A 13,306-nucleotide genomic window follows, 5' to 3' on the forward strand; every position below is an offset into this window, starting at 1 on the left:
TGTCATCATACTTTATTTATCAAAATCAATCTTAACTCAATAGATTTTAAATTTTTATTGTATAAAGAAATTTTTTCATATTAATAAAAAAGATCATTTAGTCTTTTAGCAAAAAAATTAAAAAATATATATTTATCTTTTTATAATTATTTGTAAAAATATTATAGTATATATAGTTATATAATAATTTTGTTAAAAATAAAAATAAATGCCGATTAAGATAATATAATTTTCGTGACATTTTTTATTCACCTAAACTTTTATCATATAGATACATATTAATAGTGGCGGAGTTTAGTTCAGACAAGGGGTGGCCACGGCCCCCCCAAATTTTTATTAAAAAAAATTAGTAATACTTTTTTAAAAAATAAAAAATAGTTCAGTTGGCTCAAGTATTTTATTATGACTTAAAATTGCAAAGTTCAATCTTCATCTCTTGCTTTTATTGCACAATAATTTTTAATTTTAAACATTCAAAACATATCGAATTTGGACTGAATTGAGTGTATTTGTATTTTGCAGCTCTCTATTCAATAAGCAACACTCCCTCTATCTTTGAGTTCAAATATAAAAAAATTAGGTATTTTTTATTTATATAATTTAATATTATTTTATATTTTACTGTTTATTTAATTTTATTTTTTTATATGATAAAAAATATTAGAATATTCAATAAGTATTGATATTATTGTATTTGTATAAATTGATAAAAAAATCAATAAATATTATAAATTTTATTTGTCCTTATAATTTCTTTTTTACATATTTTACCGGATATATATTCAAATTTTTATATAAAATAATCATAAAAAATCAAAGAGTTGATGATGTATTTTTTAAGAGGAAGGCTAATATTAGAAGGAAAACATATAATTTTTACAATATCAACACCTATAGATAGTTCTTCTACTTTAATGAATCACGAAGAAAGTAAGATACAACCTTCAAAAGTTTAAAGAGTTGCATCTGATGAGTTTGACCTTAATTCTTTAGAACGATACCCTGAAAAACGGCTTCAAATTTGGCAATATCACCCAAATAAAAGAGATGAGGTTAGACGAGCTTATCTTAAATGGGATCCATTAAAAAAAACATCTTGGCAATTATCTTCTATCTGGCCCCCCAAAATTTTGTTTCAAGCTCCGCCACTGCATATTAACATCTTACTAACATCTTATTTATATATATTAATTAGAAAAAAAATCCACTAATCTTCTGGATGTTGGATCATGTGCCTATTAATTGTATCATTCAATTTTATCTAATCTTATATACTAACGTGGCTCTATAGTCTATATATAATTTTCTTAAGGAAAAAAAAAAAAACAAAAAACTACTATTCAAACCTAATTTGATCATTGTCTATATAAATGCAGTATCAAATATTATTATAAAAGATATAAAAAGATTTTTCAATCCCTAAATTAGGGGAAGCTGTTACCTCTTGTGGCGGTAAACAGGCACTACAAATTGGGCTAATAGTTTAGAGGAATTTTTCTTCTCACTCATATTTGTAAAGGTTAAAATTACTTTAAACCTTCAAGTGTTGAATACTTAGAGTGCTAATTAAGTGTTAATAACACTAACACAACAGTCACAACTATATTGGGAGCTTAGTTCTTCACAGAATCAGGTAACAATAATCTTTCAATCCCACTCTTCCAAATAACAACAAATTATGTATGATTTAATTATTTTGTTTTTAATTTAATTTAATTATTTCTTTAATTTGTCTGTGAGTTTTGTTTTTGGTTCATATCATTCAACGCCACATGCAGCTCATTAGTAGAATAGAAGCTATTATGGATTAAAGAACCATAAGCTTTTTGTTGTTTGCTTTGATTATGTGCATAATTATCCAGTTTTCAACCGAAAGAATTCTGAAAACGTAGTTCTTAATCTTATAATTAAATGATGAAGAATCAATTGAGTCATAAAATATTAATTTGTTTCCCTTAAAATATTGTTTTATAACAAATTTTCTTAAAAAACCATAAATTAGAGGTAAATGCTATCCTATCTTTTCTAAAGAAATATGTAAGTTATTCTTTTTGATATGTCATATTCTAATTGGATATTTATTTTAACCTGAGTTATCTTCTCTACTGTTTTGTTCTTGTTGCGCCTGTCAAACATCACCATCTCATTTATTTCGTTTTCTCTCTCCCAAATCATTCTTCTAAAAAAAAGTACTTCAACTTTCTCTAATTGCGTTTATTCGTCGTCGCACCTCTCAAGCATCGCCTTCTCATTAGGTTTCTTATTTTCTCTTCCCAAATCATTCTTTCAAAAAAAACCTTTCAAGCATCACCGTTTCATTGGATATTTCGTTTTCTCTTTCCAAATCATTCTTTTAGAAAAGATACTCCAACTCTCTCTAATTGCGTTTACTCCTCTCTACTCTTTTGTCGTCGTCGTTGTGCCTCTTAAGTATCACCGTCTTATTGGGTGTTCCATTTTCTTCTTCTATCAGACCATTACCATCTTCCAAAGATATTATTAATCCTTATGAGATTAAAATAACTTATGTTAAAATAAATACCCAATTAAAATATGATATATAAAAAAAATTACATCTTAATTTAAGAGAGAATAGGATAGGATTTACTTAAATTATATATTTTTTAAATATTCAAATTCACTTTTAATTTAATTTTTTTATTAAAATTATATCAAACCATTAGCCATTTATAGATTAGGGTCAATGTCTTCTGGAAAAAAGGAATGAAGGGTGGATCAGGATATGGAAAGAAATCATGAATTTATGATACCGTTTTATTCTTTCCATTTTGATAAAGAATTCATGAAACGAATTTAATGGTGAAATTGTATACAAAATTTAATTAGTAGTCCATGAATTTTCTCATCTTCTTTATTCCCAAATGAAATAATTGATCCTTCTTTGGATGTAATTAATTCTTTCAATAAATTTTATTTTTTACGAAAACAATGTTATTTTTTTTTTTTTTTTGGTTTCCCACGGTATCCCCCAACCCGACAGGTCAAGGACTAATCCGTCGCGGTACTGAGCTCCATTTAAGGGTTTGCCGCTGGCCAATGGGTTGCTGCATGCACAAAAAACAATGTTATTATAATAAATCACGGTCAAGATATTTTATAGATAATACTTATCATATTATTTAATGAGTTTAAATTTTATACACGACGTAAAACATTTTACATAATTGTGTAATTTTAATAACCATTTTTTTCGATGATCACCAGGTCAATTTTAAAGATAATTGTTTATTAATATAACATTATGTGATTAAATGCACTTATATAAAAATTAAATTATTATTTAATTAGACTAAGTGATTTTGATAACATTTTCGTTTTACAGGATTTGAATTATTGTGATCTAGGTCTTTGGGAGTGGAACTTCATTCTTTATCAGTGCTCACAAACCCTTGTTTTGTTGGTATGTCTATAGCTTCTATAACTAATTGTTGAATACATAATTTTAAGAATAATTTTGAATCTTATAGAAAAGGTTTAATTTCATTAAGTACTTTTGAAAAGCCTGTTAGGTATACAAACACAACAACTAGTTTATAGTTGACAACTTCATCTATAAAAGATTTCTATTCCGAAAATCCTAGAGATTCGGTAAAATCTGTTTTCGAATTTCCTTAAAGTATAAATGATTCAAATTCGATTAATTCTTTTTTATATTACACTCTTTAATATTATTATTACTATTATTAATACATTTTATTTGTTTTTGTTATTTGTTTCTTTTGTTAGTATTTAGTGCGACTAAGATTTGATTTAGTAAATTTTTTTAAAAAGGTGTTTGTATTTTTTTATTATTTGAAAAGCACAAAATTTTTCATTTGTTTTTTGTAATTTAAAAAAATTATGTACTTGTATTTGTAACTTTTAAAAAATATAAGTACTTTTGAAAATATTTAAGGTTGAATTTTTTAAATATAATTTATAGTTATCAAAATTAAAAATTTAATTTTTATACTAATATCTATGATAATATTTTTAAATTTTAAAATATAGTTTACTAAACGTATTTATTGTTGTTCATATTTATTAAAAATTATTTTTAATTATTAATTTTAAAAATAAAATTTTACCAAATCAAGCGTAAGTAGAGAAACCAAAACCTCTAAGTAAATCTTTATTTTCTTTAATCCCACACAATAAAAAAAGTAAGCATTTCTTTTAAGAAAAAGGGGTAAAAGTCCTATCTACTATATCTTTATCTTTTACAGGATTCTTGTTAACAACAATAGAATGTGATTCTTTAAAGTACAAAATAAAGACAACCTTCAATTTAAGAAATAGCCTTGAATTTTCTCCCAAATATATTTTTTGAATATAATCATTATTATTTTATTTATACTTAAGATATTACTCGCATAATATTAAATACAGTATGAATCTCTAATAAAAAAATCAATGTGCGAGCTAATATCTTTTAATTAATATCATTCTTTTTAAAATTTGTTTTTATTTTAAATTTTAAACTTTAAACTTTAAATTTTAAATTTTAAATTCTATTAATCTTTAATATCTAAAAAAATAATTTTATAATAAAATTAATTAGTATTGAACAACTAAGGTAACATTTAAAAGAGAAACAGAGATGGAGATAGAAAAATTGAAATAAGTCTTAGTATTGTATTTAGTGTAAAATTAAAAAAAAATGAAACTCTAATTTAATTTACACAAAAAGTAAAGTTAGAATTAATTAATTAAAATGGGATATTTTAAGTATAAAATCTTATTAAAATTTTAGTCTCCTTTCTAAAAAAATTTCATCCTTATTTTTTGGAGGTATCGAAAATTTTAAAAATAAAGACTGAAATTTTAATACCAATTTCTGAATCAACAAATATGATATTAAATTTTAAATATAATATTAAATTTTAATCTTTCAGTCTTCGTCCTGGTACTTCAAAATAAACACTGCGTAAGAATTAGTTTTTTATACTTATATTTATTTAACTACAAAAATATAATTTGTATATCAAAATCGGCTACTAATATAAAATTTATATTAAAATATAAAACACATATTTAAAATAAATTAAATAATATAACATATATATTTATAAATAAATATATAATAATTAATTTTAATAATTAATTTTAGTGCACACATACTTAATTCTCTTAATATAAGATACGATGATGAATATATTCAAATACCCACAATTTTTTTTTTCTTTTTCTTCCTAACTATGCCAAAGATTTTTCTTAGAAGGCAAAGAAAGAAAGAGAAAGCAAGTAGTTACTTCCTGAATAGCTGGAAAGCTATGAAGCATCTAAACATGGCTTATGTCATGCCCCCCTTCATTCCATCGCCGCTTCAAAACGTTGACCTTCAAACTTTTTTTTTTATTATTTTAATTACAAAAAAAAACGCCTTTGTTTACCATTAATCCGTAGGTTACTCCATTTGACTTTACTCCAAAACAAAGAATTTAAAAATCAAAACCCACATTACTTAGAAAAAACATGACATTAATCTACCAATTTATGAGTATGACTCAAAACGTGTGACAAAGAAAATTCAACTTCACGCTTTTGATTAAATTTTAAAGAAATATTATTAGTAAAAATAAATATCTTATAAAAATATACACGATTGAATTTAAAATTTAAAATGCTTCATTTTGTTTAATTTTAATTCAGATATTTGAATAAGATTTCGATTACTACTTTCTCGAATATATTTTTAACTTAAAATAATTGTAGTTTAATATGTTACTTACTCTATTGCATTAATTAAAAGATATTACCCTTTTACAAAATCAATTAGATAGGGAAGTTAGAATTGAAAAAAAGGAATTAAAATCTTGTATAAAATTAACATTTGAGAATTATAATTAATAATCCTAATTTTTTTTGGTGACTAATTAATAATCCTAATTAATTAGATTAGACTCACTCTCCTCCTTTTCTATATATATAAATATAAATTTCAGTTCAAGTTGTTCTCTCTCTCTCTCTCTCCTTTCATCTAATTCTTCCACTTACCCTTTTTTTTCTCTCTCCTCTTTTTAGTATTTTTCTGCATAAAGTTGCAGACTTTGGCGTCTCCTCTTTCCCCTTGAGGCTCCAAGTCAGTGAATTTTTTCATGGTAACCATCAACACCATAGTCTTTGATATGCATTATGTTCTGAATTATGATGGTTTTTCTGTTCAATGTGTCAACTACTCTCGTATGCTTCTTTGTTTTTTTTTTTTAATTCTATCGTGAAATTAATTTGTTGAATTTTCCATGTAAAGGAAGAATCTTTGTTTAATGGGGTTGTTCCTTTTTCTCCCCACACGGCATGATAACATTCTGGATTTGTTCCACCAAAAAAGTTAAAAATCTTCACCAATAATTTTAGCTAATATTTGATTTTGAAACCGATTTGATGTTGATGGCTTGATGGCTATTACTTATTATTGTCTCATTATGATTATTATGATCCTTGTTTTTTGATGCGTGGTAGGTGTTTGATGTTTTGTGTCACAGATGCCAAGTGTTAATCCTGATCCAAGTGACAAAGATGCTGAGCCTTTTGTTGAAGTTGACCCTACTGGACGCTATGGTAGATACACAGAGCTATTAGGATGTGGTGCTGTGAAGAAAGTGTACCGTGCATTTGATCAAGAAGAAGGTATAGAAGTTGCATGGAACCAAGTGAAGCTGAGAAATTTCTGTGATGACCCTGCCATGGTGGATAGGCTTTACTCTGAGGTGAGGCTTCTGAGAAGCTTAGCACACAAGAACATCATTGCACTCTACAGTGTTTGGAAGGATGAGAACAAGAACACACTGAATTTCATCACTGAGGTTTGCACAAGTGGGAATCTGAGGGAGTATAGGAAGAAGCATAGACATGTTTCATTGAAGGCACTTAAGAAGTGGTCAAAGCAGATTCTTAAAGGGTTGAATTATTTGCACACTCATGAACCCTGCATCATCCATAGGGACTTGAATTGCAGCAATGTTTTTGTCAATGGGAATGTTGGCCAGGTAAATCTATTTTCCCCTCAAATCTGGTTTTTTGTTGTTCTTTCAATTATTCATTGATTGCGTCTTTCACAAGTTAAAAATAAAAACTTCTCAAAAAATGGTAGCAGTATCCTTGACTTTAGACATGTGTAGGATCTAAATATCTAACTTCAACAATGCACGGTGTCTCATTTTAGGTTGGCAAAAATGATCAAACTATATACCTTAAGCTATTGTTATTACGTATCTTAGCCCCAAAGTAGTCCGGAAATCAGCCATGTGCACTAAAATAATCCGCCGAAATTCCAATTGCACCAATTACGTAGCTGAAATTGGTGCAATTGGGATCTGGGAGACTATTTTAGTGTAGGCGGCTAATTTCAGAGACCACTCTAGGGTTTATCTCTGAATATTTCTAATCTTCTACCTAACTAACATTCTTTTGCTTATGGGACTCCTGGTGTATGATTATATCAGCACGAACTGTGCAATTACTTTGTCTCAGTATCAAATTAATAACCAAAGTTCCAATCTTATTAGGTTAAGATTGGTGACTTGGGTTTGGCTGCAATTGTGGAGAAGAACCATTCAGCACACTCGATCCTCGGCACGCCAGAATTCATGGCACCGGAGCTATACGACGAGCACTACACGGAACTGGTGGACATATACTCATTTGGGTTGTGTGTATTGGAGATGGTGACACTTGAGATTCCTTATAGTGAGTGTGACAATGTTGCAAAAATCTACAAGAAGGTTTCTTCTGGTGTGAGGCCAGATGCACTGAAAAAGGTTAAGGATCCAGAGGTGAAGGCATTCATTGAGAGGTGCATTGCTCAACCAAGGGCAAGACCTTCTGCTTCTGAGCTTCTTAAGGATTCTTTCTTTGATGAACTTGAAGATGATGACGAAAATGATGAATCTGATTTGTGATTGTTCATGCTAAATTTTGTGTTCTATGTCAGATATAAAAAATCTTCATGTGTTTTTCTTTACTTTATTTTTTTTAATATAAAGTATTCATTTGTCCCCTTTTCCTTTTCCTTCTAGTTTTTGTGTCAATTTGTCTCTTGGCTAAGACCAAGTCTATTTTTTTTGGGTAGGGTGTGAAATTGGATAAATTTGAACATGGCTTAAAGTAGTTCAACCTAGGGAAGGTTTGATTGGTGTGATGTTGTCATTTTATAGATTTTGTACATAGGAATTTCTTATAATGATATATAGTTTTCTGCTGTTGTTAAATTTCAAATATTTCATATTAGAAGTTTATACAACAATTGTAAACCAACAAATAGTTCTAAGATTTTAATTATTGAACATATTTTGCATTGTAAACCAACGAAATGAAAAGAATAATTTGGTTTGGAAAATCAAAAGGTTTGTTTCTAATATCAAGCGCCTTATCATTGACATATTCAACTTTGCAAATTAGGGCTTGAAAAATCAAAAGAGAAATACTCACATATAGCGACTCTAAACGATGACTTGGTCCCTAAACTCAAATCATGTTTTTCTGAGGCCCAAAATTTTGATACTTACCAAGTGAACATATCTTTTTACCGACATTTAAATTCAAATATCGGTTAAGTACCTTATACATACTCCTAACTAACTAAAAAATAAGATAAGATGACCAAACCTATATAAAAAGGAGTCGTAGGTACGATATATACATCCGTAAAATTCTACTTCTAAAATCTGTTCTAATTTGAGTGTCGAAATATCTTTACAAGTCATCTTTCACTATTTATTAGAAGACCGTAAAGCGACCGTAAAACTTATCAATTGGAGAGTTGTAGATTCCTGTATTCCAAGTAACTCACAATCAGTATGGAAGCAAGGAATTAAAAAAAAATCTACATATGGTTTGAAAGTCAATAAATGAAAAGTCAAATGTATTTATTATTTAGCATGATTTGAGCAATATGATGATACTTGTGTCTTGTGGACAGCATACAGAAGATAACTGGCACAAGAAAACTGAGCTGTTTTCAGAATTTAAAATGTGGGACAAACGGCTATTGGGAATAAAGCTACTAATTAAGCTTAATAGTGAAGAGATTTATGTGTGAACCTAAAAAGGGGGGCATATGTAGAATATTTATTAGTGGTGCAATCCCACTCAATGTTGTTGGGAAATTATTTCATGGACCCCCTTTGGCCTTGTGACTTGTGTGTGTATGCCACCAATGTTTTTTTTTTTTTTAATTTCTTTGCTCCTTAAAGCAATAAACACTATGTATATTGCCTTTAAAGTTTTGTTAACCCTATCTCTTGGGTGGTTGGTTTTCATTTTTTAATATTCTTCTTTCGATCTTCTTTTTCTCTTTAATTATTTCTCAAAAGTGTGATACTACATTTACAATTTGGTGACTATTCATTTCAAATTGTTTTCAAGTAAATATGATAATTAAAAATTTTAGATGATAATTTAGTTAAATATATTAAATTATGAGTTAATATTTAAATTAATCTTTGAAGTTATACTCACACCTCAATCTAGTCTCTAAATTTTCGACATTCAATTTGATTTTTCAACTTAGTATTAATAATTTAAGTTAGTCTCCGAATTTGTTTTTGTCACAAAACGGTTAATGATATGTTGAAATAGACTAATAGCTATTTTACTGACAACTTACTTATCTGCTTAAGTAAGTATTAGGGTTCAAATCTCGTCTTGTCATACAACAAATTCGTTGACCAGCAGTAGACCATTAAATAAAATTCAAATTCACGACAGATTAGTCATTGACTCAGATTGAAGGATACCATGAACAACTAAAAAAAAAGTGACAATTGAATTTTTTTTATCTTAATTTGCTCTTTACAAAACATTTAAAATTATAATTCTAATTTTACTTAAAGATTTTAAAATATTTAGATTAGAACCAATTTTTGAGTATTATCTCATCAAACTATTTATTAGTTCTCACTTGTTTTCGTATAAAGATAATTTTACCTGAGTGATGATCTTACAATCTATAAAGAAAAAGAAAGGTGATTGAAGGTTTTGACAAAAATCATGATAATAATTTTGGCAGGCTATGTGACCACGTCTTTGATGCTCAGCCCACTAAGCAACGATTGGCTACCAAGACCAAATCAAAATGTACATTACACCAACTTCTACAGTTTTTTTTTTTTTTTTTTTTTAATGACTACTTTACCTCTAGATTTGATTGAATTATAGGAATCTTGGTTAGGCTAATATTATATGTACAATTTTTGTGTATATTTTTTATTTTTAATATTAAAAATAAATATAAAAAATAAGAAAAGATAAAAAAAATATATCATAAAAAAAATGTACAAGAAAAATATATAAAAAAAATACAAATATCATTTTTCATTAATAGAAATTTGATTAACTAGACTTTAGTTATATGAAATTTTATGAAAAAGTTAAAAGATGCCAATATATATATATATATATATATATATATATATATATATATATATATATATATATATATATATACTTTTCATTATTAAGATTAAAAATCGGAAAACATTCGTTAAGGAACCGATATAAAATTATAAATACATCACACATTAGTTTGCTCAAATACCTTTAATAGTCAAATATCAATTTTTTTTGGGGGTCAAACAAATAAAGATCATCATCTCCTTCACATTATATTTTAGTAGGAGGAAAAACATGGAAAAATAAAAAATTGTTTAATAAATGATTTTTTTTTTGTCAAACATTTAAATAAAATTGGAGATAAGAGAATGTAGTCCATGCAAATGAGTTAATTCCTAAGGAAGGGTGCCCATAAGATATTCAATTAAATGACAGTTATTGGTGTTATGTGTTGGCTCTGATATTAATATTAATTTCTTCGTTGTCATATCATATATATATAGCCTATGGTAGTGGAATATAATAAAGATTATTCGCTGAAATATGTTCATATATGTTACTTGAAAAATTGTATCAACATACAGGTTTATACGATGTGACTTAAACAGAACTTGATGCATGGTTACAGAATCCAATACATATAATAAAGAATAAAATAAAATATTATTTTAATCTTTAAAATAAATTTTAATTTGATATTTAATATTTTAAATATTTTATTTCAATCTAAAAAATTTTAAATAAATTTAATGTTATCCCATTGTTAAATTTGATTCGAATAATACACAGGTAAATTTTTATATTAATCATTATTGGTGGATCAATTTTATTTTAGGTATTGAAATCAAACGTTATATTAGTTCTTAATCAAATTTAATTGTGTGATAATATTAAATTTATTATATTTTTTTTAAATTGAAATAAAATATTAAAAATTAAATTAAAATTTGACTCAAATATTAAAAATCAAAATAATACTTTATACTGAAAAATAAATTAGTTTACACATATTTGACATGAAAAGGTTTAATTTCACGCATTTTTTTTCTATGAATCTATTGTCGTTAGGCCTTTAGTGCAAAAATATTTTTTTTTTGGTTGAAAAAAATGTACAACCATAAAAGAATTGTATAACTTTTTTTTAATTAAAAATAAAGTTTGAATTCAAAACCTATAAATGACGATAAAAAAAAATTATGTTATTTAAATTATAGTTTATTGTATGATTTCTAATATTAAGACAAACCTAAAACTTGATCTAACCCAAACCAAAAAATTCTTGTGTCAAAAGTCAACTCTTTAAACCCAAACTCCATCTGAGAAATATAATGATAAATCTTAAACATCTCTAGGCATATCCAACACTATTATATAAAGGAAGAATTATTTAACAAAAAAAAAGAAAGATCAATACAAAATATGATAATATTAATGATATTAATATCCAAGAAAAAATTCCCCCCCCCTTCACTACCGAGGCAAAGGATGTGTATGACCAGTCATGTATATGTAGACGTAGGATATATATATATTTATTTATTTATTTTCTAATTTTTTTTATAAGGGAAAAATATCCATTTAGAAACTATGGCCGGCACACGTTGAACTCGATGTATATTTATTGCCATAACGTGTACACCTCTCTATAAGATAATGCATTTATTTGTATAATGTCTTAAACATATTTATTAAATATAATGGTATTCCTATTTATAAAAGATATAAAAGTAATTATAGTATTTAAAATTTTTTATAATATTACATACATCAAAATTAAAGATATTTTGTTTTATATTATCAACGCTAGCAAAATCCTAAGCGAAATGCCAATAATAAACAAATATATAAATTAAATGAAAACTCTTTTTTATATGTGGCTGTGACAGAATATGTTAATTATTTTATATTATTATAGTTTTTCATGGATGTTTTACCTTTTCTGTAGTTTATATAATTAAATTGCGTGAAGGTAACATCTTCTCTACGTTAGATTTGAATTAGGGTTACATTACGGTACAGATCAAGATTGATAGATATTCTATTTTTTAATCGTATTTTGTTGCACATATATTAAATGTTTTTTGGCTGGTTTGGCTATTCTTCATCTAACTTTTTGAGTTAGCATCTATTTAGTTTGACTCGGATATAGGCATATAGCAAGTGGCCCTTGAATTTGGGTTATGAATTTTAAATTTTATTAAATATATATATATATATATATATATATATATATATATATATATATATATATATATATATATATATATATATATATATATAATTGGGTTAGAAGCAAAAAACAATAATCATGTAAAGCAAATTTATTGAACTAGAAAAAAAAAGAGAAAAGAATATGTTGAAAATAATTAATTTTCTTCACTTTTAGAATATATTTAATTGCAAATACAAGTTAAAATTGTAAAAATGTTGTTTTCTCTTATATAAAATTTAAATGAAAATAGAAAAGGATTAGTTAAAAAATTAATACAAAAAACATGCAATATGAAAATGCCACATACATCAAATACACTTCAAAAATATACCTATAAAAATATTAAGTTTATAATTAATTTTAAAATATTTTTATAATTAATTTTTAAAAGAATAAAATAATTTTTGAATATTAATTTTAAAAAAACTAAAATACCTTTTAGTTTATTCTTAAAGGACTAAGATATCCTTTTAAGCATTAATTTAAAAATTACTAAAATCCTTATATAATTAAATGAGGTTGATTTATTATTGTATTAGCAATTATGAATTTAAATTTAATATTAAAAATAGTAAAATAACCTTTTGTTTAATTCTAAAAGAATTAAAATAATATTTTAAGATTAATTTTACAAACATTAAAATTAACCTGTTAAAACTAAGGTTATTTAATTATATTAGAAATTATAAAATTCAACTTTTAAGAATAGAAACATAAAATTTTGTGTTCTTATATTTTATTTGGTGATAAGTTATAACAAAT

General features: G+C 25.8%; 1 protein-coding gene across 2 annotated transcripts; it reads left to right on the plus strand.

The window, feature by feature from the left end:
* The first annotated feature begins 5,909 nt into the window (after positions 1 to 5,909).
* LOC112701881 (probable serine/threonine-protein kinase WNK11) lies at positions 5,910 to 8,210 on the plus strand. 2 transcript variants are annotated; one of them, XM_025752668.3, is made up of 3 exons: positions 5,910 to 6,101; positions 6,486 to 6,989; positions 7,509 to 8,210. In XM_025752668.3, the coding sequence occupies exons 1-3, from the start codon at positions 6,099 to 6,101 to the stop codon at positions 7,899 to 7,901; spliced, it is 900 nt and encodes a 299-aa protein (XP_025608453.1). In that variant the 5' UTR covers positions 5,910 to 6,098; the 3' UTR covers positions 7,902 to 8,210. The 2 variants fall into 2 exon arrangements, with proteins under 2 accessions (XP_025608453.1, XP_025608454.1); XM_025752669.3 differs by having other exon boundaries at positions 5,951 to 6,101; positions 6,463 to 6,989.
* Positions 8,211 to 13,306: the final 5,096 nt, after the last annotated feature.

This window comes from Arachis hypogaea, chromosome 7 (assembly GCF_003086295.3).
Source record: "Arachis hypogaea cultivar Tifrunner chromosome 7, arahy.Tifrunner.gnm2.J5K5, whole genome shotgun sequence".
Taxonomy (NCBI): domain Eukaryota; kingdom Viridiplantae; phylum Streptophyta; class Magnoliopsida; order Fabales; family Fabaceae; genus Arachis; species Arachis hypogaea.